Genomic DNA, 25080 nt, shown 5'->3' with positions numbered 1-25080 from the left:
AAATCCCATCAACTATTCAATTTGTTAATTAATCTACATTTAACATCCCTAATTAGGACTGGAGTCACAAAAGGGATTTAGGACCAACATTTAGGCCTCACTGATGTTCACAAAAACCTCTGCTTGCTCCTCATGCTGTAGGTGGCTGAATTCTCTGTGACTACATTTCCACTGGCACACTTTGCTACGTGCCTACATATGCATGACCTTTGTCTTGACCCAACTCAGCAGCTCACCTTATCATTCACCTGTGAGGTAGAAGATCTAAGTTCAAGCCCCTGCTTCACATCAGGCAGAGTGGGATTGGGGATTTTAACCGGCGTCTCATGCATCCCGACCTGGATAGTGCTTCTACCCACCGGGCTACTGAGTAAAAGGGCACTTGCTCCTGTTTTTCTTGAAAAAAGGCCAGTCTGGCATAGGCACATAACTCCAACAGATTCACAGCTGAGTATCCCCAGTAGAGGGAGGCACCTACAGTTCTCTGACCTGAGTTTAGGAGACTATACCATATGAGGCACCAGGTTGAGGCCACAACCCCACTCCTTGACAACTCTGACAGGCTAACTTAGAGCTTGTCTACACTTACCAGGAGATCAGTGCCGTCGCAGTTGAGCCTGTGGGGGTCAATTTAGTGGCTCTAGTGAAGACTCACTAAATTGACTGCCAATCGCTTTCTTGTCAACTCCGGTACTCCACCAGTACTCCACCTGAACAAGAAGTGTCAAGGAAGTTGACAGGAGTTTCTCCCATAACCCTCCCCCACTGAAGACCCCACAGTAACTCGACCTAGGATACATTGAATCCAGCTGTGGTATTCATATAACTGGGGTTGTGTCAATTAGCTTGACTTTGCCTTGTCGTGTAGATCTGCCCTCAGGTGATTCAGTATCTTATTTTTTGAGAATCCCCTTTTTAGGCACCTGACTCTCACCGTGCATAGAGAGTGTGGATGCCAACCTAAGGGCATTTGACAGCATGGCTGGTAAATGTTAGGTGTGGTAATGCTCAGACTGGGTTTCCCTTTTAAATTTAGCCCTTTGAACCTCCAAATCTTTTGAAATTCATTTCAGGGACAACAGTAAGCTTTTATGGATTTTCATTCCTGTGTAGAACCAATCCATCTCTAAGAGAGTGAACTGAATTATGGCTGGCTTGCACATCCACAAAATAGTTGGCATCTAATTTCTGGTAACTGGGCCACCTGTACAAACTCATTGTATTCAAATGATGCATCAGATACACTTATATATTCCCACAATTGAATAATTGGGTTGCATAGGTGTCAGGGCATAATTTGAGCAAAATGGAGTTGCTCAGGTATAAGATAGGTGTAGCATGTACCCTGCAGAGTCTTTAGCATTTTTGTTGATGCATGACCTAAAAAAACCTGTGTGGCTTTCAGATCCCAAGATGTTTGGGGAGCTGATGGTTATCTGAAAAAAATTGATACAACATCAGTAGGACGAAAGCAGAATCAAAAGCAGAATCCGCAGAAACAGTGCGAGTGGAGACTGCTTCAGTCCCCGATCGCACTGTTTTTGGCTGTGTCTTTACTTCTCCTGCCCCTCAAAGAGATGGTGCTGGGGGGAGCCAGCAGTGGCTCCTGCCCCCCCCCCTTTGCTGCCTGTCTCTGATAGAGGCAGCAAGGGGGGAGAAGCGACTAGTTGCGTCACTAGTCTACTATCCGATATGCTTCTGCATATCTGATAGTCTACTAGTCGCTTACATTTCTAGCCCTAATAATTTCACCCAAATTCAAATTTTAACAAAGCTTCTTGGTATGTCTCCTAATCGTATGCTATAAACCACAAGATAATCCTTTACTTTTTAAAGTACTTTTGTGTGCAGCATTGGAACTGTGCAGAGAACCCATAACAGCTTTTTAAATATCTTAAACCATGTATCAATCACAGCACTACTTATTGTACCACAGTGTTCTCATTTGTAAAATGGGGATAATAGTTCTTGCCTGTTCACTTCATAGAGATTGAAATAAGGCTAGACTAGTTAATGTTTGGAAAGTGTGTTGAAAATGTAAAGCACTATGCAAGTCCTCAGTATTACTGTCTAAAAAAGAATCTTTAAGAATTCCATTTGGAAATTTAAAGGAAGGTGCAATTAACAACATTTGGGACTCTATTCATGGTCTTGTTTTCATTACAACTTAGGCATACTATCTATCATCAGACCATTTCTACAGCCATTTGTGTTGTCTAATGGATGGTTGATCATGCTAAAGAGGTTTAATTTATATGCAGATTAGCACTAGCCCATTAGATAAAAAGCTCTTGCAATTTTGCATCCATACAATAATAGTTTGCTACTTGTAAGAATGCTTGACTTAAATCTGCTTCCTTACCAGATAATTCTTGTTACCTAGGATTTTCATAAAGAAAGAGGCAGTAGAATTTGTTTCCTTTTGTAAAGTGCAACCCAGTCCCATTGACTTTAATGAGAACAGAACGGGACCAAGATTGGCAGTCAACTGATAAGGTATTTGAATGAAAAGCAGAGATTCTGCATTTCCTAATTCTCAAGGTAATGCTTGGCAATCTAGTGGTTTTAATATTATACATATATAGTCACAACCGGAGAAGAAAAATATTCACAATGTATTTATTGGATCTGGAAAAAGCTTTTAAGCAAGTTCAAAGAGAAATCATCTGGTGTGTAGGAGGGAGAAATTTCTACCAGAACTTTGTGTGACTTGTTCAAGCCACATACATATGTGCAACAACATTCCAAATTTTTAGGTGTGAAGCAAATGAACTACAGGCAGTCCCCGGATTACGTACAAGATAGGGACTGTAGGTTTGTTCTTAAGTTGAATCTGTATGTAAGTCGGAACTGGCGTCCAGATTCAGCTGCTGCTGAAACTGACCGCCAGTTCTGACTTACATACAGATTCAACTTAAGAACCCCAAGCTTCCCCAAGTCAGCTGCTGCTGAAACTGATGAGCGCTGATTCCAGGAAGCCTGGGGCAGAGCAACTCTGCCTCGGGCTTCCTGTAGTCAGCGCTGGTCAGTTTCAGCAGCGGCTGACTTGGGGACGCCTGGGGCAGAGCAGCTGGGGTGCTGCTGGGTTGCTCCAGTAGCACCGCTCCTCGGCGCTACTGGACCAACCCAGCAGCACCCCAGCTGCTCTGCCCCAGGCGTCCTGATTCAGCCACTGCTGAAACTGACCAGCAGCGGCTGAATCAGGACCTGGGGCAGAGCAGCTGGGGTGCTGCCGGGTTGGTCCAGTAGTGCCCAGAGCGGGTGCTGCAGGACCAATCCGCAGCGCCCCAGCTGCTCTGCTCCAGGGTCCAAAACAAAAGCCTGGTCTGCTGGGGGGGGGGCACACTATCCGCGCCCCCCCCCCCAGCAGACCAGGGACACGGGGAGCAGAGCAGCAGTGGCAGCGGGGTGCCGCGCCTCTGAGGCTTTGCTCTGGCAAAGTCTCAGAGGCGCGGGACCCCCCCCCCCCGCGGCTGCGGCTTCAGTCCCGGTGCCTGTGGTCTGCTGGGGACCGTCCCCAGCAGACCACAGGCATCGGGTCTCAAGCGGCAGCAGCGGCGGTTCCCGCGCTTCTGAGGCTTTGCTCTGGCAAAGCCAGACGGTCTCCAGCAGACCAGGGGCACCGGAGCAGCTTACGAACGGGGCTTTCTTGCCCTGGAGCTCGCAGGTAGCAATCCGCTACCTCGACCTCCGGGGCGAGAAAGCCCCGTTCGTAAGTGCGGATCCGACATAAATCGGATCCGCGTAAGTCGGGGACTGCCTGTATAGGCAAAGATGGGAGTGCATCAGGGATAAACAGAGCCCTTTCTTAGAATCAAAGAATGCTAGAACTGGAAGAGACCTTGGGAGGTCATCAAATCCAGTCCCCTGCACTTATCGCAGGGCCAAGTATCATCTTCTAAATTATCCCTGAAAGCTGTTTGTCTAACTCATGGGTGGGGAACCTTAGGCTCAGGGGCCAGATGCAGTCCCCAGCTTGCCTGGATCTGACCCCCAGGGAGCACGGGGCTGGCACTCCAGCCCCCGCTGCACTGTGCCCAACTGATTTTTCCATGGGTCAGCGGTCCACAACCCAAAAAGATGCCTCGCCCCTGCTCAAACCTGCTCTTAAAAATCTCCAATGATAGAGATTCCACAACCTCCCTAGGTAATTTATTCCCATTTTTTCCCCAAATGTCCAACCTAAATCTCCCTTGCTGCAATTTAAGCCCATTTCTTCTTGTCCTATCCTCAGAGGTTAAGGAGAATAATTTATCTCCTTCCTCCTTGTAGCAACCTTTTAGATACTTGAATGTTGTTATGACCCTTCTCAGTCTTTTCTTTTCTACACTAAACAAACCCAGTTCTCTCAATCTTCTCTCATAGGTCGTCTTTTTTAGACTTTTAATCATTTTTGTTGCTCTTCTCTGGACTTTCTCCAGTTTGTCCACATCTTTCATGAAATGTGATGCCCAGAACTGGACACAGTACTCCAGCTGACGGCTAATCAGGGCAGAGTAGAGTGGAAGAATTACTGCTCATGTCCTGCTTAAAACATTTCTAACAACGCATCCCAGAATTATATTTGCTTTTTTTGCAACAGTGTTACAATGTTGATTCATATTTAACTTGTGGTTCACTATGACCCCTAATTTTCTTTCTTCAGTACTTCTTCCTAGGTAGCATTTACCATTTTGTATGTGTGAAACTGATTGTTCCTTCCTAAGTGGATTACTTTGCCTTTGTCCATATTGAACTTCATCCTATTTACCTCAAACAATTTTTCCAGTTTGTCCAAGTCATTGTGAATTTTAATCCTGTCCTCCAAAGTAGGGATATAAGTGATTAGTCAACTAGTCGTCTATCCGATAAGCAAAAGCTTATAGGATGGTCAACTAGTCCCTCAACTAGTCACTTCTATCAGAGGCAGCAAGGGGGAGGGGAGCAGAAGCCAATGCTGGGGGTAGCCGGTTTAAAAGCCAGTTCCCCTCCCCCCAGCACTGTCTCCACAGGGGCTGGGGAGGCAAGAACATAGTGGGGATCAGATGCCAGCTGGGACAGCTGATTCTCAGCTTACATTGGGTCCCCCCCTGCTATGCTTTAGCCTTTTAAGTGTATTAAGAGCCAGCAGGCTCTTAATACATTTAAAAGGCTAAAGCGCAGCAGGAGGGACCCAGCACCAGCCGAGATAGCTGATTCCCGGCTCGCGCTTTTGGTTGTGCCTACTGGAGCTGCAGTGGCCAGGGAGAGGCACTTCTTACCTGGCTCCAAGCTTCTGTGGTGAGAGAGCTGAGAGAGCTGGGGTAAGTCCTCTTTCTCGGATAGCCTGGATACTGAACTCCTCAGCCCCAATCTCATTGCAAGAGCAATGATTTAAATGAAGAAAAACACATATTAATTGAGAGCAACTCTGGGTAAATCTTCTAGTATGGTATATAATTTCAATATTGTGAATAGTGAAGAATAATCCTTGGAACTAGATGGTGTTAGTATAATGACAATTTGGGGTTACTCTTTTTACAGTTTATTAATTCTGGGTGATATTATGAAATTATTCATATAAAAATTAGGGTAGCAGGCAACGTGTCCAGGTCAGCATATATACCATTGCTGATAAGCTTTTATGCTCATTTCTCCCAGACCAGTAACAAGAGATGATTGTTAAGGACTATCATCACCTGACAAAGTTTTACCTGTGGAGAATAGTAACAGCATTGTAAGGGAAACCAATTTCAATAAATACCATGTGAATATATTTCACCTCTAGTTGTGACTATATATGCACAGTATTAAAACCACTAAATTACCAAGCTTTACATTAAGAATTATGCTTTGTAACTTAAAGTATAAAGTCTGCTGAAAGTCTGCTTTGTAACTTAAATGGTGAACAATTTACAGATGAAAAGGTTAACCTGGGAGTGGTACGTGCTTAATTACGCCAGCCATAATAATAGTGACACCATGTGGCACCAAAGCACTAGTGAGCAGCTTTCTTGGGTATCATAAACTCTGAGGGTACGGCTACACCGTGGGGTTTTTTTTTCGAAGAAAGTATGCAAATTGCGTTTGCATGTGCATATCTTCCTTTGATTCTTTTTCCAGAAGAGGATTTTATGTTATTTGCCCGGCTACACAGTGCTAAATGTTGGAAAATCCTCCTCTTTCAGAAGCCCCCTGTACACCTCGTTTTATGAGGAACTAGGGGGCTTCCGAAAAAGGTTTTTTTCCTGACATTTGACTGTGTGTAGATGGGCCAAATATCGGAAAATCCTCTTCCAGAAAAAGAATCACAAGAAGATATTCAAATCAAGCGCAATTTGCATACCTTCTTTGAAAAAAACCCACAGGGTAGCCGTACCCTGAGTGTCCAGCTACAATTTCATTTCCTTGTGTTATCTTATTTATTTCAGGCTTCTGTGCTAATGATATGGGGAAATTGCTTTAATCAGTGAAAAAATACCACAGAGACTAATAAATCTGAATCTCGTCACATAATATTGTCCAAAAGAAAATAGGCACACTTGTAAAGAAGATTGCTTGGTAGTTTATTTACAATAGAATGTAAAAGAAAAGTAAGTTATTAACAATAATAAATAACTGAAAAAACAGCAACTAAGTGATAAAGATGACAGATGAGAGAATAAAAATCTTCTGCTTAGCCTTGCATTGTTTAACATACAGCACATTTCAAAGCTTGGTCCTTCTCTGATGACAGTGGTACATTCTCTAATTTAAATGTCATAACTCTAATCTAAAGCTAGACACAAAGGATTACAGGACATTCAAAGTCACATGGAACTTTCACAGAAATGAAATTTAAAAAAATTACTGGTAATCTGTATTAGTGACACCCCAAAACTAGAGGAGACTGCAATTCAATGATGATGCTGTCCATTTAAAGCAAAAACATCGTTAGACTCAGTTGGCCTCAAGCATTTTAGAACGTCGACAACTAAATTAAATCTGAATAATGGCCTCTAAAAGTTCCGATTGACAAATTCATGTATTCTCTCTTAATGCACTTACTTACTAACTCACAAAAAGCATGTATGTTCAGTCTAAATAGCAGCAAACCCCAAAGATTGTAACTGTCTTATTGCCAAATTAAAGTCACAGGACAAATAGTCCAGTTTCAAAATATCTGAGCGCTTTATGTTCTTTAATGTATTTGGATAATAATACTAGTGAATGTGAATTTTGTCTTCAGTGGAGCAAAATCGTCACCTAAAATCTGGATATGACCAAAGAGCAACTATACCTTTCTATTGGATTATTTTGTAACTCTTACCTATGTGACAAGTTATCACTGTAGTGAAAAATCCCACTAAACTGTATTACTAAGAGTATTCACACAAATAAGAGTGGCAGGACCAGGCCCTTGCAAGTTCTTATTCGGAGAAATCTCTCTTTGTATTTCAGTAGGGCTATGTCTATACTGGCGGGTTCTTGTGCAAGAGTTCCTGTACAAGAACTCTTGCGCAAGAACACGTCTACACTGCCATGTGCTTTTGTGCAAGAGCATCCATGGCAGTGTGGATGCTTTCTTGCGCAAGAAAGCTCTGATGGCCATTTTAGCCATAAGGCTTTATTGTGCAAGAAACCCCTGCCGCGCGTCCACACTACCCTCTTGCGCAAGAGAGCTTACACTTGTTAGAAGAGAGCATAGCTCTTGAGCAGGAAGCCCTCTCTTCCCATGCTTTACTGTAAATCTTGCGCAAGAGTGGGTCGGCATGTGGATGCTCTGCGGAAGAACGGCCGTTCTTGCACAAGAACCCGCCAGTGTAGTGTAGACGTAGCCTAGGTGTTCTATGTGTGTCAGGACTGTAGGATTGGGCCCTCAAGTGTGAGCATCTTTCTGCAAGGTATAATTACATATAAAAGTTGGAGCAAGATGGGAGAAAGATTTTAAAAAAATAAGCCAGTCACTTTATCAACTTCATTGTGCTCTTGATAGTTTTTTTTTTTGTAGAGCCTCACTATGGTTATATAATGTAATTCTCCAGTCGTGGCAGCAGGGCAAAAGGAGGCTACAGAATTATTAAATAACTTCAGTTTTGCTGCATTACATCAGACCTTAAGAATGTGCCTACTACAAATGATTTTTTCTACAAAAGAAGTCATCAACATGTGCAAAGTACTCTATTTCCTGTGCCTCCCCACAAACATGTCTGAAAATTCCACAAAAGGTATTTTTACAAAATCCATTCACAAGTCCACAAGAAAATAAATGTTTTCTCAAAACATGTTGTCAGAAAAATATTCTAGACTGCTTTTGTGTGTGCGTACATAAATAACATGGTAGAAAACAGATAATCCTGCCATGACAAAAGAAAATGATATGACATTGAAAAATTATTTTGAGAGCGTATTTAATGGTAGAAACACTGTGGAGAAAACAGAGCAGAACACAGCATAGAATGCTTGTGTAGTTTGTGAAAAGCACGATGTATCTTATGGTGCCTTCTCGTCCAAAGCAGTGACCTTCTATTTGCCTCCATCAAAACCCACATTAAAGGCAAGTGTGGATTACACTGATCCCCATTTTGGCTAGCAGTGAATTAGAAAAGTTAGTTGTCCATTTAGTAAACATTATACTTCTGTAATACAGTACTGGTGAATGGAGTTCAGAGTTATAGCATTGCAACGCATGCAGAGGCATAGTATTAACTTTAAGGATTCATTATTTTCCATTGCATGCTCAGTCAGTGCTTTTCTCTTTCCTAAATACCACCATGCAGCTATTTAACTTGAATCACTTTAAAATATGCTAATAATTTTCATACATGCCTGATCCCCAAACCTACATATGATAATAATCTTATCCACAAGGATAGGAACGTTTGACACTAAAAAAAAATAAACAAATGAGTAAAGCTATGTCCTAATGATCTGTGTGAAACATTCAGAACCAAATAAAAGAATATCAACATTTATTTGTATACATGCAGAAATTATGCATACTTAATTAGTACACACATCTGTTAATTAAAGTCCTAAGATGATGTAGGGTACTTTAGCATTTGGTACTTGTGGTATTACACTAGCTAAAACCCACACAAGTATCAATCACCAGTTAATTTACTAAGCACATGTAATTGCTGGCTTTGAGATGCAAGGACACCCCAAAACTATGGACAATCTATAAGATAATGGATGAAGTCATACTGTAGGCTAACCTACAAAGAGTTACTGGATTTTGTTACTCTTGGGACTTTCAAATACACATTTTCAGTGTCATTCTTCTCCTCCCTCTCCTATTAGTCAAACTAGCCCATCAAAATCAGACATTCACCTTAGCATCTACTATTGGACATGGAGCAATTTGGACAGTCAAAAGGTTTAAAACAGTGAAACTTTTCCACAAATAAAAATCATCCTGCCATGCTCGGAAGATGGTACAAACATATTCCACCCAGGGAAACGTTATCCACAAACTAATTCACCGTTCAGCAATACTTTGACCCTTTGAGGTCCATTTCTTTTCTTCACCATGTGCATTATAGTTGACAGTACAAGACACCATCTCAATATGACTATGTAATTCAGATAATATCCACGTTTCACTGGCATTTCAAATGACTCATTTAAAGTCTGTTACAACAACGGGGCTAGATGATGATATTAGTTAAATAGCGTCACAGAGGACTACACACAATGGTAGCACTGCAGAGAACTAAACTATTGTGAAAGTTAACAACGTGCCCCATGCCTGGACATCTGTAGAAAAGTTTTCTCCATAAGGCAGAATCTTAGAAAGGAAGGAAGTGGCTCTATTTCCCTGGTGGTTTTCTTTTTTAACTCCTGGCTTTGGGAGAAAAATCTATTTTCTGACTCTCCCCTCCCCTATGACTGATTTCATTATCAGGCCAGGGATGTTACTCCCCTTCCCCACATGTCATATTACATATAACTGAGTTGCCAGGAGTCTCCTTTATATTTTGTAAGTCACGTCTTTCATTTCTCTCCCCTTTTAGAGACCAATGACAAAGTCGGAGACTTGCTTCCTGCTACTGTAGACTGCACTTAGCATGAAAGGAAAGGGACAGAGTAAGGGTAAGACTTTTCCCTCTTTTAGGAAGCCCAGAGGCTCCCTGTATGTCCCCCCTCAATGCCTATGAGGCCTCCTATCACAGTCCTTCGTCCAGTGAGGACAGGATAGAAATCATCAAATCTTCTCCTTAATTGGCTAAACCGGCAACTGCTGAATGACTCCTTTTTGTTCAAGGGCTGACTGTGCTGTCTCTACAACATTATTATCCTGTTAGCCCATGAAGCAAGAAACTGAGACTGGGATCAGAAACTGAATCTGAACATATAACCCATCAGAGCACAGCAAAGGTCATGGCTGAAGATCTTGAAAGAACTTTCCAGGGGTGGACCTATAAAAAAATGTTTCTTTTCGGGATATTTACTCCCAAGTGCTGTTCCAAAGCATTGTGGCCTAGTTATTCACTATCTATGCTCAATGAACAACTATTCTGTGTCTAGCAAAACACCAGAAAGTATGCCCAAATGAATTTCTTCCCCACCTTTAGAAGAATACCTCCCTTATTAAGCTCCAGATTGTATACACTCCCTCGTGGTTATTTATGACCTGAGTCAAAGCCCATGAAAGCAATGGGAATCTTTCCACTTGCTGCAATGAGATTTGGATCAGACCCTTAAAGCTGGTTTCATTGTAACTAGCCAAGAGCTCAGTGGATGAATGACAGGAGTGTTATGATGACAGCTTCACTGGGAGAAGGCTTTTGCATTATTTGGACTCTTTAAACTATTTAGCTGCTCTGTGTTTCCACCTTTTTTTATAGTTGAAGCAGGAGTCACAAATACCAGCACGCACTTGAGAGATCACAAGAGGATAGGGGAGAACTAGTAAAATACACTATAAACAAGAAATGGGTGGAATCTTTTATAAATTCTGTGCAAGGTACAAATAGTTCAATGGCCTTAAAGTCAGTATTACTAATTACAATTGGAGCCTTGGTGCATTGGTTATTTAGTTTTAAAAAGTGTAAAGTTTGTGTTAGCTAGGCCCCAAATCCTGAGTCATATTAAGCAACATCTGAATTTGAATCATTGCTGTTGGTGTTCAAGTATCAATGTGTAGCAGTTCAAAGATTTAGGATTAGACATAATAAGCCTGAGAGTAGAAAAACTTTTAGAAATTCCAATATAGGAGGAGAAAATTAGACTTTTGCCTTTTTAAAATTAACCCTACACCTAAATTGACACTAGTTCCCTTCAGAAATCCTTGCCAGCTTTAATAACTACCTACAGCATTTCACAATTGCAGGCTATTCTCAGACTACTTAAATTCACATTAATAGCATGTGCCCTATGGCTTTGAACTTTACTTTGGGAATCAGAATATATGAACTATGTTCTTTCGCATGCACTTATTTTAGGGTTTTAAGGAACAAGTCTGAGTAAAGAAATCATCTTTCTAGCTTGGTAAAACCATTAAAAAAACCAAACAAACCACCACTACGAGCTTTGTAAATGTAAAGTTACTCTTGTTCTGGCAGACATTGCTTGTCAGAAGGAAACACGCTGGGTTAAATTTAAAGTGTTTTTTTCTCTGGATCTGGAAGCGTGAGGGTTTCTGGAGCTGATTTTTTCCGAGGTCGGTCTTTGGGAACTGCTAGGAATTCAGGAGCTTCTGAGGATAGAGGAGTGGATGGAGCACTAGAGGGAGCACTACGGGTTGATGAAGGCAGGGAAATGTTAGAGATAGATATTGCAGGTGGGAAAATCCCAATTTTCTGGTTGGTGGCTTCCTGAGTTGCACGTTCAAATTCTCGGACTTCATCCATCGTCATGTCTTTAATGACAAGAAAAGAAAGACAAATGGAAAGTTAGAACCCCTTGAAAGAGGATTTCAATAGCCCCATTGCAACTATTGCCATCAAAATCTAAAGCAAAGGATGTGTTCTCATCCCAGTATGAGAAATTCATGTATCGGAATTCCACTAGAGTTAACAGGAGCTCTGGTCATAGTTTTCATAAGGTCACTGATTTTAGGTGCCTACCCTGACACACACTTAAACCTGATTTTTAGAGGTGCTGAGCATTCATAGCACATTGAGTCCCCACACAGAACAGAACGCTTCATGTCTTTCAACAGGCACTAGGAGGTGTCTTGAATATCCAAAAGTGAAATCACCCAGAATGAAGGGCCACTTCTGAAATGTGGGCTTGTGTGGAAGGTCTTCCCCAAACAAAAGGCCTCATTCTCCACGGTTTTGAATTGTATAGTTGTTTACACCTGTGGAATTAAGTGTAAAAATGCTATGAGATCAGAACTGGTAGCATTACACACCTGCTTTGCACGAGTGTAATTGGTTGCACAAGATGCAGTATAATGGAGAGTCAGGCCCAAAGAATACTTCCTGATTACAAAGGAAAGACTTCTCATCATGTGGAGGTGAGTAAATGGATCGTTACACAGACACTACTGCACAAGTCCACAAGAGGGCAGAGTACACTCAGAATAAACATGTTAACAGCAATGCAAACATTTTCTAATAAAATCCTAAACCAAGTGCAGGCACGTATGCAGGAATTTTTGTGGGGTGTGTGTGCTTTTTTTTTGTAAATGTGGACTGCAAGGATGTGAATGCTCTCCCCATGATTCTCCAAGTAAGTGGGGAGATCAACCCCAGCTTTCCTCCAGCATGCCAGAGCATGAGGGAGGCTTGGGTAGCACTCTGCTCCTGCCTTCCCCTGGCCAGCCAGAGCATGCCTATTTATGGGATTATGGGGGGGGGGGGTCACACCCTTTGTACCCCCCTTGCGTCTGGGTCAGAGGTGTGACTCATCGGGATTTTCTGTACAAATTCAGAAGTCAGGGCAGGTTCAGCAAAAGGTCAGCAAATCTTTTCTCAAACCTAGCATTGTATTTGGAGCGTCATGAAAAGGTTTATTGCAAAATTCAGCTCTATCTGCTGAGTTTCCCTTCGAGTTTGTAGGTTCAGTTGAAAGAATCTCAGCCAGAAACTCAGGGAAGTAAACCCATGAGAAGCAGAACAGAAAACAGGCTCACACAAAGCTCCTGCAAGCTGGAATGGCTGAGTTTTGCGCAGCTCCAATCTCCAGCACTGTATCTTATGTAGTCAGCTAAAAAAAAGTTTCAAGACTTTTCAAACTTCTTTATAAACATTCTGCAGGAGAGTCAATTACAATCCATCTATCTATCTATGATATATCCATGGGATGCATACTTAAAAAAGGCCCAGGAGAGGGTATGTTTGCATTGCTATGAACTTCCTAATTGTCAGGATGGTTAAGCACTAGAATAAATTGTTTAGGGAGACTGTGGAATCTCCATCACTGGAGATATTTAAGAACAGGATAGATAAACATCTGTTAAGGATGCTCTAGATGGTGCTTGCTCCTGCTGTGAGGGAAGGGGACTGGACTTGATGACCTCTTGAGATCCCTTCTAGTATTCTATAATTCTAAGACAGGTCTATATGACTGCTACTGGCCTCCTGTGCTGCTTCATTCTAAGAGTATGTCCACACAACAGCTGTGAGCTGTAATTCCCAGCTCATGCTGAAGAAATACGTGTGCTGGCTTTGCTAAAGCTCATGCACTAGAAACAACAGTGTGGCTGTGGCAACGTGGGTGGTGACTTGGATTAGCTGCACAATACAGTCCCACCTGACCCCTCTCCCCCATGGTTTGTATTCAGGCAGCTAGCCCAAGCTGCTGCCCATGCCATTGTGGCCACTATGGCAGAGCTTCGGCTTTGCCTTGGGGTCCTGTGCTTCTCGGTAGTTGGCATTTGCCTCAAAGGCTCATTGTAATCCTCAGGGCAGCCTCTCTCCCTTTACTGGAGAGTGGCGTCTCAGACTATTGCACTACCTTCATCATAAGCCAGTCAAATGGGTTTGGGGGTGAACCCCTTTTTAGTCCCAACATCCCCCTTCTGGGGTAGTATCTGCAGTGGGCCTGCCCTCTGCTCCCGCAGCAGCAGGTAGTGTTTTCTCCACCACCAGAGCTGCCGCCTTTCCTGAGCCACTTCCCCAACCAACTCCTCCCAGTACCTTATTTCCTGGTACCAAACCACATCCTTCCACTCTTCCACAGTGCACTTCTTCTCTTCCAGGCCTTCTGCCTCCCAGGAGGGAAACCTTTTAAACTAGCCCCAGCAGGCCCTTATGGGCTGCAAGTATTCTGATTAGTCTGCCTCTTCCTTGCTTCTTACAGGCTCTTAATTGGCTCTAGGAGCCACCTGCTTGCTTTACAGCAGCCCCTCCTCTCACTCTGGTCACTCAGGGAACATAAAACTATCTGTCCTATGGTCAGTATGGGTACATCTAAACTACAAGCCTCTTTCGAAAGAGATCGTCTAGACAGCCACAAGACTTTCGAAAAAGCAATCCGCTTTTTTGAAAGAGAGCACCCAGGCAATCTGGATGCTCTCTTTCGAAAAAGCCCTGTTTGCGTTCAAGAAAAACCTTTTTTTCCAAAGAGCTCTTTTGAAAAAAGGCGTTCTTCCTCGTAAAAGTAGGTTTACGAATATCGAAAAAAACCGCTGTGTTCTTTCAGTTTAATTTTGAAAGAACGCGACGGCAGTCTAGATGCAGGTGAAGTTTTTTCAAAAAAAGGCCATTTTTTTTTTAAACTCCATAATCTAGATACACCCTATGTGTGCCTTCTATCAAACGACTATAGCCCAAAGGTCTGGGTCTGTCACACCACACTCTTTTGGCATTCCCACTCCAGCAGAGCTAGTGCACATACATCCACTCAAGCTGGGAACTAACCTCCCAGCTGTTGTGCACATACTGTAAACAGCACATTAATAGCATGTCAAAACTCACACAGTAGGAGATGAGAGGAAAACTGTCCTCATAGCCATGTGAGAGGATGGAGCTATGGGGCTAATTTACACGCTCTCATACACCCAGAATTATACAACATAGGGATGTTGTAACAGAGTTTATTGTATTTCCACAATGGAGGTGACAGAAAATATTCCACTTTATTGTCTTCTTATGGTTGAATAAACCACATACTAGTGACACACTGTGACCCCCTTATTCTAATGTAACAGTCGTGTGCACATAGCCTTGACTGTGCAATGTTTCTTGACACTGTTGTGTGAAAGAGGATTTATGCTGTATTGTAGAATCCTATAAAATAATCAAAGCCCTTTCCCAATTCAGTGCCAACTTTTCTGCTCCCTGCTGAGCCAACTTTATGGTTTCAGGGGCCTTTTCACTCTAATTTCTATTACTGGGAGTGGAGGCTATTTTAGCCACATTCATCCCTGAGGTAAGTGGTTGAGGTATGCTGATGAGCTCCAGGGAACCCAACCCACTTGCACCAGGGATGAATTTGGCTCTGTTTTGCTGATTTACATTTTGCTTAACATATGTTATGTTGCCAGTAGTGTTTCTGAACGTAGAGAATGATCTATAGCTCCCTGAAGTTAAGAGGAATCCTTGCATTGGCTTCAATGAGCTTTGGATCAGGCCTTTAACAATGAAAAATAAAATAAAACATGGTTTCAGCCTGGGGAGAACGGCAGAGGGGAAGATTCCCCAAAAGATGCTACCAGAGTGGAAGGCAGACCAATGAAAGTCCTGCCATGTGCTCCTACCAACATGGGCAATTTCAGAGGCAGAAAGGGAGTGCTCTCCCAGTCTGTATTTAATGTTCAGTTCTTAGTCTATGCTTGCCTCAAATTCCTCTGCATGCTAATAGACGCTGACGTAAAACTAACCCTTACCCAGAGCTAAGAATGGCTCAGGAATTCATGACTTCATACTGTCCTTTTTTTAAATTCATACAAGCCAAATCCTGTCCTGATAATAACATCAGTTTTGCCTAGTTGATGGCTGTATAAGGACCACGAGTTTTTTACTGAGAAGTGCTAACTCCTGGGGTCTTTAATTTGATTCTAATCTCACATGTTGGTGTAGGCATCAGGAAGAACTCTGATGAAAAAGTCAATAAATTCCCCAGTTTAAATATAGAGTTGCACCTGCAACACAGGCCCTTTCTGGCTATGTCTAGACTGCAGGCTTCTTTCGAAAGAGGCTTCTTCTGAGAAGAAGTCCTTTTGAAGTCACCAGGGCCGTGTCCAGACTCAGGGTTTTTTTCGGGAAAAGTATCCTTTTCCCGAAAAAACTTCCCCTGCGTCCAGACTCAAGCCGCGTTCTTTCGAAATTATTTCGAAAGAATGCGGCTTTTCTTTCGATGGCGGTAAACCTCAATTTACGAGGAAGAACGCCTTCTTTCGAAAGTTCCTCTTTCGAAAGAAGGCGTTCTTCAATGTAAATAGGCCGTCTTCGAAAGAGAGCATCCAGACTCGCTGGGTGCTCTCTTTCGAAAAAGCGGATTTCTCTTTCGAAAGATCCGCCTGCAGTCTAGACGCGATCTTTCGAAAGAGGCTCTTTCGAAAGATGCTTTCGAAAGAGCATCTTTCGAAAGAAGCCTGCAGTCTAGACATAGCCTAGGAGTTTTGATTGAATATGGGCTGAGTAAGGATTTAGCCCTTAACGACTAACCCTGACAGCATTATTTGGGTAAAGTCATCATTCACTCCCATTGGATTTTGGCTTGACTAGAGCAGCCAGAAATACTAACATTTTTAAAACAGAAATGTCACTATATCTCCTTTCATGCACCCACTTAGTAGCTTGTTCAAATGAACATGAAGGTAAATGAAAAACCCAGTTGCCTTTTTCTTAGTGATACAATTTCATCATCCCCAAAGAACTTTTCCACTCCCCATGTTCCTGGCTGTTTGACAAATGATATCTGAACACTGACATGGCTTTGAAGCAATCAGAATAATTGGATGCCAAAGCTGACATTGCTTGTTCTTGCTCCGACTAAAATTCCTTTTTGTGCACCCAACAGAAGTTTTAGCATTTTGTTCTCCTGGAAGATGGGAGTTATGAACCTGACCCTGCCTTTTTGTAGCTCAGTGGCACTCAGGGGTGCAAAAAAATGCAAGATTACACTCTACAAAGAATGATTCTGGTTCAACTAAATGTTAAGCCTCCCATTAACTTCAGTGTTATCAGGATCATGTTTAAAGAAGACTGTTCTCCTCTGATTTGTGCGTGCGCATTAAGTGAGGGTGGGCAATATGTTTTAAAAAACAACATACACTTGATTTGGCATGGCTCTCTATTTCATCCACAGTAGATGAATGTTGATTGCAAACTTTAATGTTCGTTTTTTCATGCATATTTTTCTCGTATTCTCGAACATCATCCATAGTCATATCTGCAAAAAGTTCAAAATGTTGGTATTTTCCATTAATTCACTGCAAACTTTAGTAAAAAGGAAGGTGCGAGGGATAGATGATCTTTCAGCAGAAGCCAAAGGTGGTTTAAAAAAAAAAAAAAGCAGGGAGCCAGCTATCTTTATGAAAGGTGATTCATAAAGGTAGATAAACCAGCTAAGGAAGGTGTAGGAAGGTTAAGTCAAAGGGAGTCATAGAACAGGGAGGAGTGGAAATTGTTTAAGGAGTGTCAATGTGAAGTGAGCTAGGTAAAAAGTGTTGGAGTGCAGGCTTTTCTACAAGAAAGATCTTCTAAAATGACTTTAGAGGATCCCTTACACTAAACGACAGAAATTAAGAAATATAAGGATTTACTTACCTTTTTAGGAATTTTCTAAAAGAATTCCATAGCATTATCTTTAATACTGCAAGGTATGTTTCAAAATAAAAAGAAACCTTCACTGCTGAAGCATGCAGCTGCGGTTTCAGAAGCTAACACGCAATCACCATGCTGAACAGTTTACCAATGAAAACCGTAATAATTTTGAAGCCTCAAAGATTATACAAGACTGACAATGCAGGCTAGTCCTTCTGAACATCAGGAAAAAATACTATTGTGCAGGGAACTCTGATAATGTTAGTATACTGCTATGAAATACAGTGGTATGTGATGGAATTGCAATACATGGAAAGTCTGTTAAATATTTTCTGTTCTACTTGTGTGATTTAAATTCCACTTTATTAGAGCGCTATACTTTCATATCTCCATATGTGTCATTTCCAATAAAGAGATGATCACTGAAGTTTAGGCAGCAGCTACATAGAATGTAGCAATTTATCACCGAGTCAGTAATTAACTTGAGTAGAAATTGGGTTTGGGCTCTGACTGCTCAAATTTTTCTTAAGTGTTTTGTCTGTTATTTAGATTAATGATTTTTTATAACTTGCCACTTGTTATATGGCATGAGACTCTTGCTTCATTTATGAAGAGTATATTTTTTAGAAGATGCATCATTTATGGCTGTTATATCAGCAACAGAATGCACTACTTTGTTACTTGTAGATCCTTTTTCAGGGAGAATTAAAGACTGATTAGCTCTGAACAAAATGAAACATATGGAATTACATTAAATGACTCATTCATTTAACCTATTTTATTTTTCCCTAGTACCAGAAATGAAAATGAAACTAATAAACAATGTAAATAGCAAGCTATGAAGCATTTTTGCCAAGCAAAGGACATGCTCTTTATTAGTAAAGTTTTGAGTTAACAATACAGTGAAAAAAGTAATTTTAATTCATGATAAAGCTAAATACATTTCAGTAAAATCTATAAGACACATTATTGCTCGAATCAATAAAAACTGCAATTTCCCTTTTTAGTAGTTGAGTCTTATAAACAGTGGACTGTATCCTCAGCAGGAATAAATGGGTGTTGCTACATCAAACTCCTTTGTTTCCTTTGAAATAACTTATCCCATTTTAGGATCTAGCCCAAAGGTTTTAGCTTAAAAATTCACATATACATTGGAGGGACACAGTATAAAATGTATGTTATTTAAAAACTTATAATTCCTTATGTTACTAGTAATATTAAAAGAACTTTAAAAATGTAAATGTACTTTTTACCATATAGTAAGATTGTTTACTTGTGCATTTCACTCAGTTTGGTCAGGGAACCAGTCACTGTCCAGCCAGTTTCACTTGAAGATTCTTATGGTTTAGTACAATGATGCAGTATTTGCATTGCAAATAGTGCAGGAAAATACTTACATTTTCCTCCAGGTTTATTTAATTTTTTAAAAATAAAACTTTCCTACTAGGTTTGTAAAATTACTACATTTATTTTACTAACCCTAGATCTTTGGGCCTAACTTGCCTGACAGAGTCTCTTGAAAAATATACCACTTGGTTTCATAAAAACTTGTGTTGAAAGTGAAAAACTAAATGATAATGCTTATTTGTGAAAGCAGTATTTTTGATAGGGCAGTTTTGGGGTTACAGTATGGAAATAAGGAGTTACATTTTTTCTCCTTGATTTTTCTTTTTTTTACATTTTGAATATATGCTTGTGTGCTTTGCTGAAGGGATGATATTACTCACATACTGAATGCACACACTTACAGGTTTACCTGAACTAAGGCCCAAAAGCTGGCATTTTCTGATTTCTATTAGTAGAAACTGAGGGTGCATCTACACTGCACTACTAGTTATTCTGAAATAACAATGTGAGCGTCTACACAGCAACTCCGTTATTTCGAAATAATATTGAAATGATGGGTGGCTTATTCCAACTTCTGTAAACCTCATTCCACAAGGAATAACTCCTCTTCTGAAATAGATATTTCAAAATAGCTGCAGTGTGGACACTCTACTGCTGCTATTTTGAAATAGCTCCTCACCAGGGCCATTCTAACTAATTCCTCCCCAGTGCTTCCTGGGGCTCTAAATCAAGATAGCACGTCCACATTAGGAGAGCTTGGCTGAGACTAATTTTGAAGTTTCCCTGAATGCTCTATTTCAAAATAAGTTATTTTGGAATATATCTTCTGGAATAGCTTATTCCGAAATAAGTGTGCAGTGTAGACATAGTCAGTGACAATCTCTCCCCCAAACACCCAAAACTGTGGCTGCAGATGAACCAACATAAATACGAATTATGCACTTGTAACATCTATCCTTCAAGTATGCTTTCCTCCACTATGTCTGATTCTGGAGTCCTAATTAAGGCTTCCTTTCAAAGTCCAAAAGTCCACATCGTCTGCAGGGTTTACTAATGCTGATTTATTCCAATTGAGGACCCAGGAAAGTTCTTGCCATGTAAGAATTGCAAGATTGTTTCCTGTTGTGTACCAGTCTTTGAGCTTCTATTTTAGCATGGCATGCTGTTGTTTAAACAAAGCTAACCAGATTCTGATCGCTTTCTCTCTCACCATCTCTCTCTCCCTCCCTCCCTTCCTTTCAAGAAGATACATTTCAGAGAGCACAGAAATAGATAGGTTGGCCTTGGTAGGGGTCTACTGATCACTATATCCTTTCATCATATGGTGTAGCTCCATCTTCCACATCTCAGCACTAGCTGAGATTAGATAGGAGAAAGCATATGAGTGCAGTGAGGTGAAAAAGTGCACCATCCCATGCATTAAATAACTATTGCTTTGCCAATGCGAACTGGGTTTTCCTAGTAACTAGTAATCCACACGTGATTTGGGAACAATGAAGAGAGTTAAAAGTGCATCCAGAAGTTGTAGATTTGATAGCTACAAGTGTCACTATATTCCAGAAAGAGGTGCGTTCTGTGCAAAGAATGATGAATCAGGTCCTGGATAGCTATCAATGCATTTTTAATGGCCCATCACCTCAGTATCCTTGTGCCACGACACCTAGAATGATGGGTGCTGATTCTGGCTCAGATACTAACTCTCCCTGTGGTCACCTCACTTAACCTCCCCCACTTCATTGTCTGATCTGTAAAATGCAAATAATAGTACTTATTTCATAGTCTGTTTAGAGGATTAATGTTTGCTTTGAAGATTATAAGCTTTTAAGAAGTATTATCCAAGGTCCTTCTGAATCTTATAGCTTTCTTCTGTCGTGTTTGCTGATTCCCTCTCTTATTTTTGGGTACTTTCTTATTTTGTGTCACTGTTACACAATTGAATTCAACTTATCTTAATTTTTGTGGCAATCTTCTTGCGTTGTCCCTCTTCCTCCTGACTTGTCTTCTCTTGATAGTGCACTCTTTATCAGACCTCCAAAAGAACATCGTTGTGACTCAGATATCTCCTTGCCTATTCCATACATCTGACTTCATATAATACTCATGTGTATGGTATTTTATCATGCACTTTCTTGACTTCCAAGTAAATCTCAGCCTCCTACAGATATTTCTTTTGTGTCACTCTTCAGTGAATACCATCCAATTTGTTAGGCCTGATTTTTGTGTGAATTCAGGCTGCTCTATCTTTATTCAACTCTATTGCTTAATGTTTTATTCTGTTAGTTCTTTGATTAGTGCATCAAGTCATGCAGAAAGATCAATTAGGGCTTATGAAAAGCAAACTGAACTACACTGTTATGGAAATTATTAAATCTTATAAGAAACCTGAACACAATTGGACTAGTTCAAAGAAGTAAGTAAAAGATTGGAATATGGAAAACTCATAAAGTCAACCCACTGGAAAATATCTCTCTGTTGTTCTTCTCCACTTTAGAAACAAGTAACATAGATGTGTTCTTGCTAGGGATAAAGAACTAGTATAGACAAAAGATCTTTGGTCTGATGGATGCATGCAACTACCTTCTGCTGATATTAGGGAAAAAGTCAACCACCAGAGCACCACATTACAGGTAAGAAATGAGAAAAAAGTAAATGTGTAAGTTATTGTCAGATCCACAGTATAGTAAGTAAATTGGTATTGTGTCTTTTTTCAGCACAGCTGCAATGGTTTATTCATTTTGAGTCTGCCCTTCTTTTTAACAATGTATGAGAATGTAAATTTCTTGACTGAAAACCAATTCATTTGAAAATTTAGACCCAGTGCTATAAAATACCACCATTAATTATAAATATGGATTTAGCCAGCACTTTTCATTTAGATGCATGGTTCTTTATTTCCATGCACTCTTTGCCAGAAAACTATAAAACGAGTTCTGAAAAAAAAAATCTAAAGGTACAAACATAAACATTCATGGGAAGTCAAGACTTGGGATTTTAGCTAGCTGCGAATCCTCATTCAGAACAAAACTAATAAACAAATTCTGTGTCCCATTGTGAATTCACATTAGAAAATTTGATTTTGGTCACTCAATTCAGCTTTGTAAATGTAATGAGCTAAATTCATCACTGATGTGACACCACCGATTCCAACAAATTTACACCAAGGATTAATTTGGTCGAACTCTTTAATTTTAAAATGATGGCTTAACCACTCTTTTACTCTTCAGCTTGATGGGACTCTCCTGTGTAATGTACATTCACTTGGTATCTGTTAGCTGTGTTTCTTGTTGTGCAGTGGGACCCTGTAGGTACATGTGCTATGGAGGTGGAGGCCGGGGGAAGAGGGGAGAAGGGAAGAGGCCAACGATTATTAGGGAAGAACTAACATTGGAAAATGTTAAGGGAAAATGAAGGACCTCAAGACCTACTACAACAGCTGGTAACCTAGATAAACTATGACCTTGGTAGCATTTCAGGGATAGGATCTTCATTAGCATGCATTCTTCTGGACTCATCCTCCAATGCATACATTTATGATCTGTCAAGAAAATCTTATTTCTTAAGCAGGCATATTCTGTGGCTCCAGGAAGGGAAATCCTACTCCTTTTCATGAATAGATTTCATTGAGTCCCTTATACAGAAATTTAGATTGATCGTCTATCAAATCCCTTTCGCACTGCTGTCATTTTTGAAGATTAAGACATGGATCATATTTTGTATCTCCTGTGTCACTATGGGTGTCTTTTTGATGTAAAAATTTATATTCTTCTCCTTGGCAAAAAAGTCCCATCGGTTAACCATTTACATGTTTATACTATCACATCCTTAAAGGAACAATATCTATCATCTATCTATAACCGTAGCTGGGATAAAAACATCACATGGGATCACTTTAAAACACAGCTTAAGGAAATGAAAGAGTATGAATTTTATTAGAGAAGAAACCTGAAAGTGAGAAAAACTAAATTAATATTGGCAAATGGTTATTCTCATTTGTAGCTAGGGAACACTGTCTGAACACAGATACTGTGACTTTTACAAAAAACAAAAAGCAAACGACAAATAAAACCACTGATCATGGCATAAGGATCTGTGGAGGTGTGGGACATACACCATATGAGAAAGTAAAGCTTATTCTCATTTGATTAAAAATGCAGAATCCTTTTAGTAGTTTATGAGTGTTGCTAAATTAAAAGGAGGAAAAATAAAAGATCCAGTTTCAGTCTGCCAATTATTTTCTGGCCACTACACCATGGTACCTATATCCTCATGCTTTATCAAATCTGTACAATAAGTTAAGTTGTGATTTGAAAAGGAAATTCTTCTCTACTTTCTAATAATCAGTAGCTCTACTTTCACTGAGGTCAAAAGAGCCACTTTACACAACTGAGGATATGCAATGGGCCTTTGAGGTTACAGATTATTTCTGAGCACTGAAGAAAGATAAGCATCATGTCTACATTATGGAAACTGTACTGGCATAGATAGCTATGCTTGTATAGCCTGATGGTGTAGACACAGCCTATGCTTACAGAAGGTTAGAACACCACCTCCTCAAATGAAGTTAGGTCTTGTCTATACAGGCAGTCCCTGGGTTACGTACAAGATAGGGACTGTAGGTTTGTTCTTAAGTTGAATTTGTATGTAAGTTGGAACTGGTACATACTGTAGGGGAAACTCTAGCCAAACATTTCTCCAGAGCTCAGTTTTATTCTCCCACACCTCACTTCCCTCAGTCCTTTATTCTCAAGCTGAGGTATATGCTGAGAAAAGCCGCTCCGCGTCTGCCTGGTCTGCTGGGGGGGGAGGACGCTAGCTTCGCGTCTCCCTGGTCTGCTGGGGGGAAGCAGCTAGTGTGGGGTTGCCTCACCCCGTTTGTAAGTAGGGATCCGATGTAAGTCGGATCCATGTAACCCGGGGACTGCCTGTACTTGAAACGCTATACTGTCGCAACTGAGTGTAGTGCTTTAGTATAGACACTACCTGTGCTGACTGGAGGGGTTCTCCCATCGGCAGAGATAATCCACCTTCCCAAGAGGCTGCAGCTAGGTCAAATTCTTCCACCAACAAAAAGCTGTCTACATTGAGGGTGAGGTGAACTTAACCTAGTTTCACCCTGAGCAATGTAGTTAAGCCAACTTAATTTTCTAGCGTAGACCAGAGGCAGGCCTACCTTACCCATTTATATTGGCATAACTGCATTGGTCCAGCTGTAGCATGTCTGGTGAAAATGCTCTGAGCTGATGGACAGAGCTCTCCTGTCAGTTTAATAACTCCACTTCTATGAGAGGTTGTAGCTATGTTGACAGGAGAAGCTCTCCTGCTGCTGTAGTGCTGTCTACACTCCACTGAGTGCTGTACTGAGGCCTGCCCCAGTGCTCATTGTTGGCAGAAGGAAGCAGAGCAACCAGGCCCCAGCACGTTCTATTCCACTGGCTCTCAGTTGTGTCACTTGGCAGCAGGAAACACAGCAATGTGGGGTGGGCTGGGGCTGGCACCAGGCACCCGCTAGAAATCCCTCAGCCACCCTGTGGGGCTCCCCAAAGCACAGCGCTTGGAGCGGTTGTCCCAAATCATACTATGGCTGGGACAGCTCTGGCTATGCTGATTGGGGTGTGGCTTTTTGACATGCCTGACTGATGTAGCTGTGCTGATGTAACTTTTCAGTGTAGACCAAGTCTTAGAATCTCCCAAGGTTCATGAAAAGTTTAAGGCAGTATTCCCATGCACCTCAAGGTGGTTCTATCTATCTCTGTCTCTTTAAAATACAGGTTGAACCTCTCTAGTCTGGCACTCTCTGATCCAGCAACATCTGTGGTCCAACATGATTTTATTGAGTGAGATGTCCACTTATCATGGGCATGGCCAAGTTTCCCATGGTCCCATACAGTTTGTATAAAGCCACCAGTCCTGGTTCTCAGTGTTCTGTGCTGTTTTTTAGCTCTAATTTACCCCTAAATTTCTTCTAAGAGCCCAGTAAGCAGTGGGTATGCTGGTAAAGCTGCTAGCAATATTGACCTCCTGTGGTTCAGCAAATTCTCTGGTTCAGCACTGATCAGGTCCCAAGGGTGCCGGACTAGAGAGGTTCAACCTGTACATTTCTAAATTGCAATTTTATATTACAGGAATGTTTTAG

The 25080-nt window shown here is 41.1% G+C and overlaps 1 protein-coding gene across 1 annotated transcript in view; it reads right to left on the bottom strand.

Annotated features, from left to right (window-relative positions):
* Window positions 1–6507: 6507 nt before the first annotated feature.
* Window positions 6508–25080, bottom strand: part of PITPNC1 (phosphatidylinositol transfer protein cytoplasmic 1) — a 252454-nt gene continuing 233881 nt past the window's right edge. Inside the window, exon 9 of the mRNA XM_089772023.1 lies at window positions 6508–11800. Within this exon, the coding sequence (XP_089628149.1) occupies window positions 11541–11800 (260 nt within the window). The 3' untranslated portion in view covers window positions 6508–11540. The remainder of the gene's footprint in view (window positions 11801–25080) is intronic.

This window comes from Pelodiscus sinensis, chromosome 20 (genome assembly GCF_052426305.1).
Source record: "Pelodiscus sinensis isolate ZL-2025 chromosome 20, ASM5242630v1, whole genome shotgun sequence".
Lineage (NCBI taxonomy): Eukaryota > Metazoa > Chordata > Testudines > Trionychidae > Pelodiscus > Pelodiscus sinensis.
The sequence above is the reverse complement of the archived record's forward strand: the minus strand, read 5'-3'. Positions and strand labels throughout refer to the sequence as shown.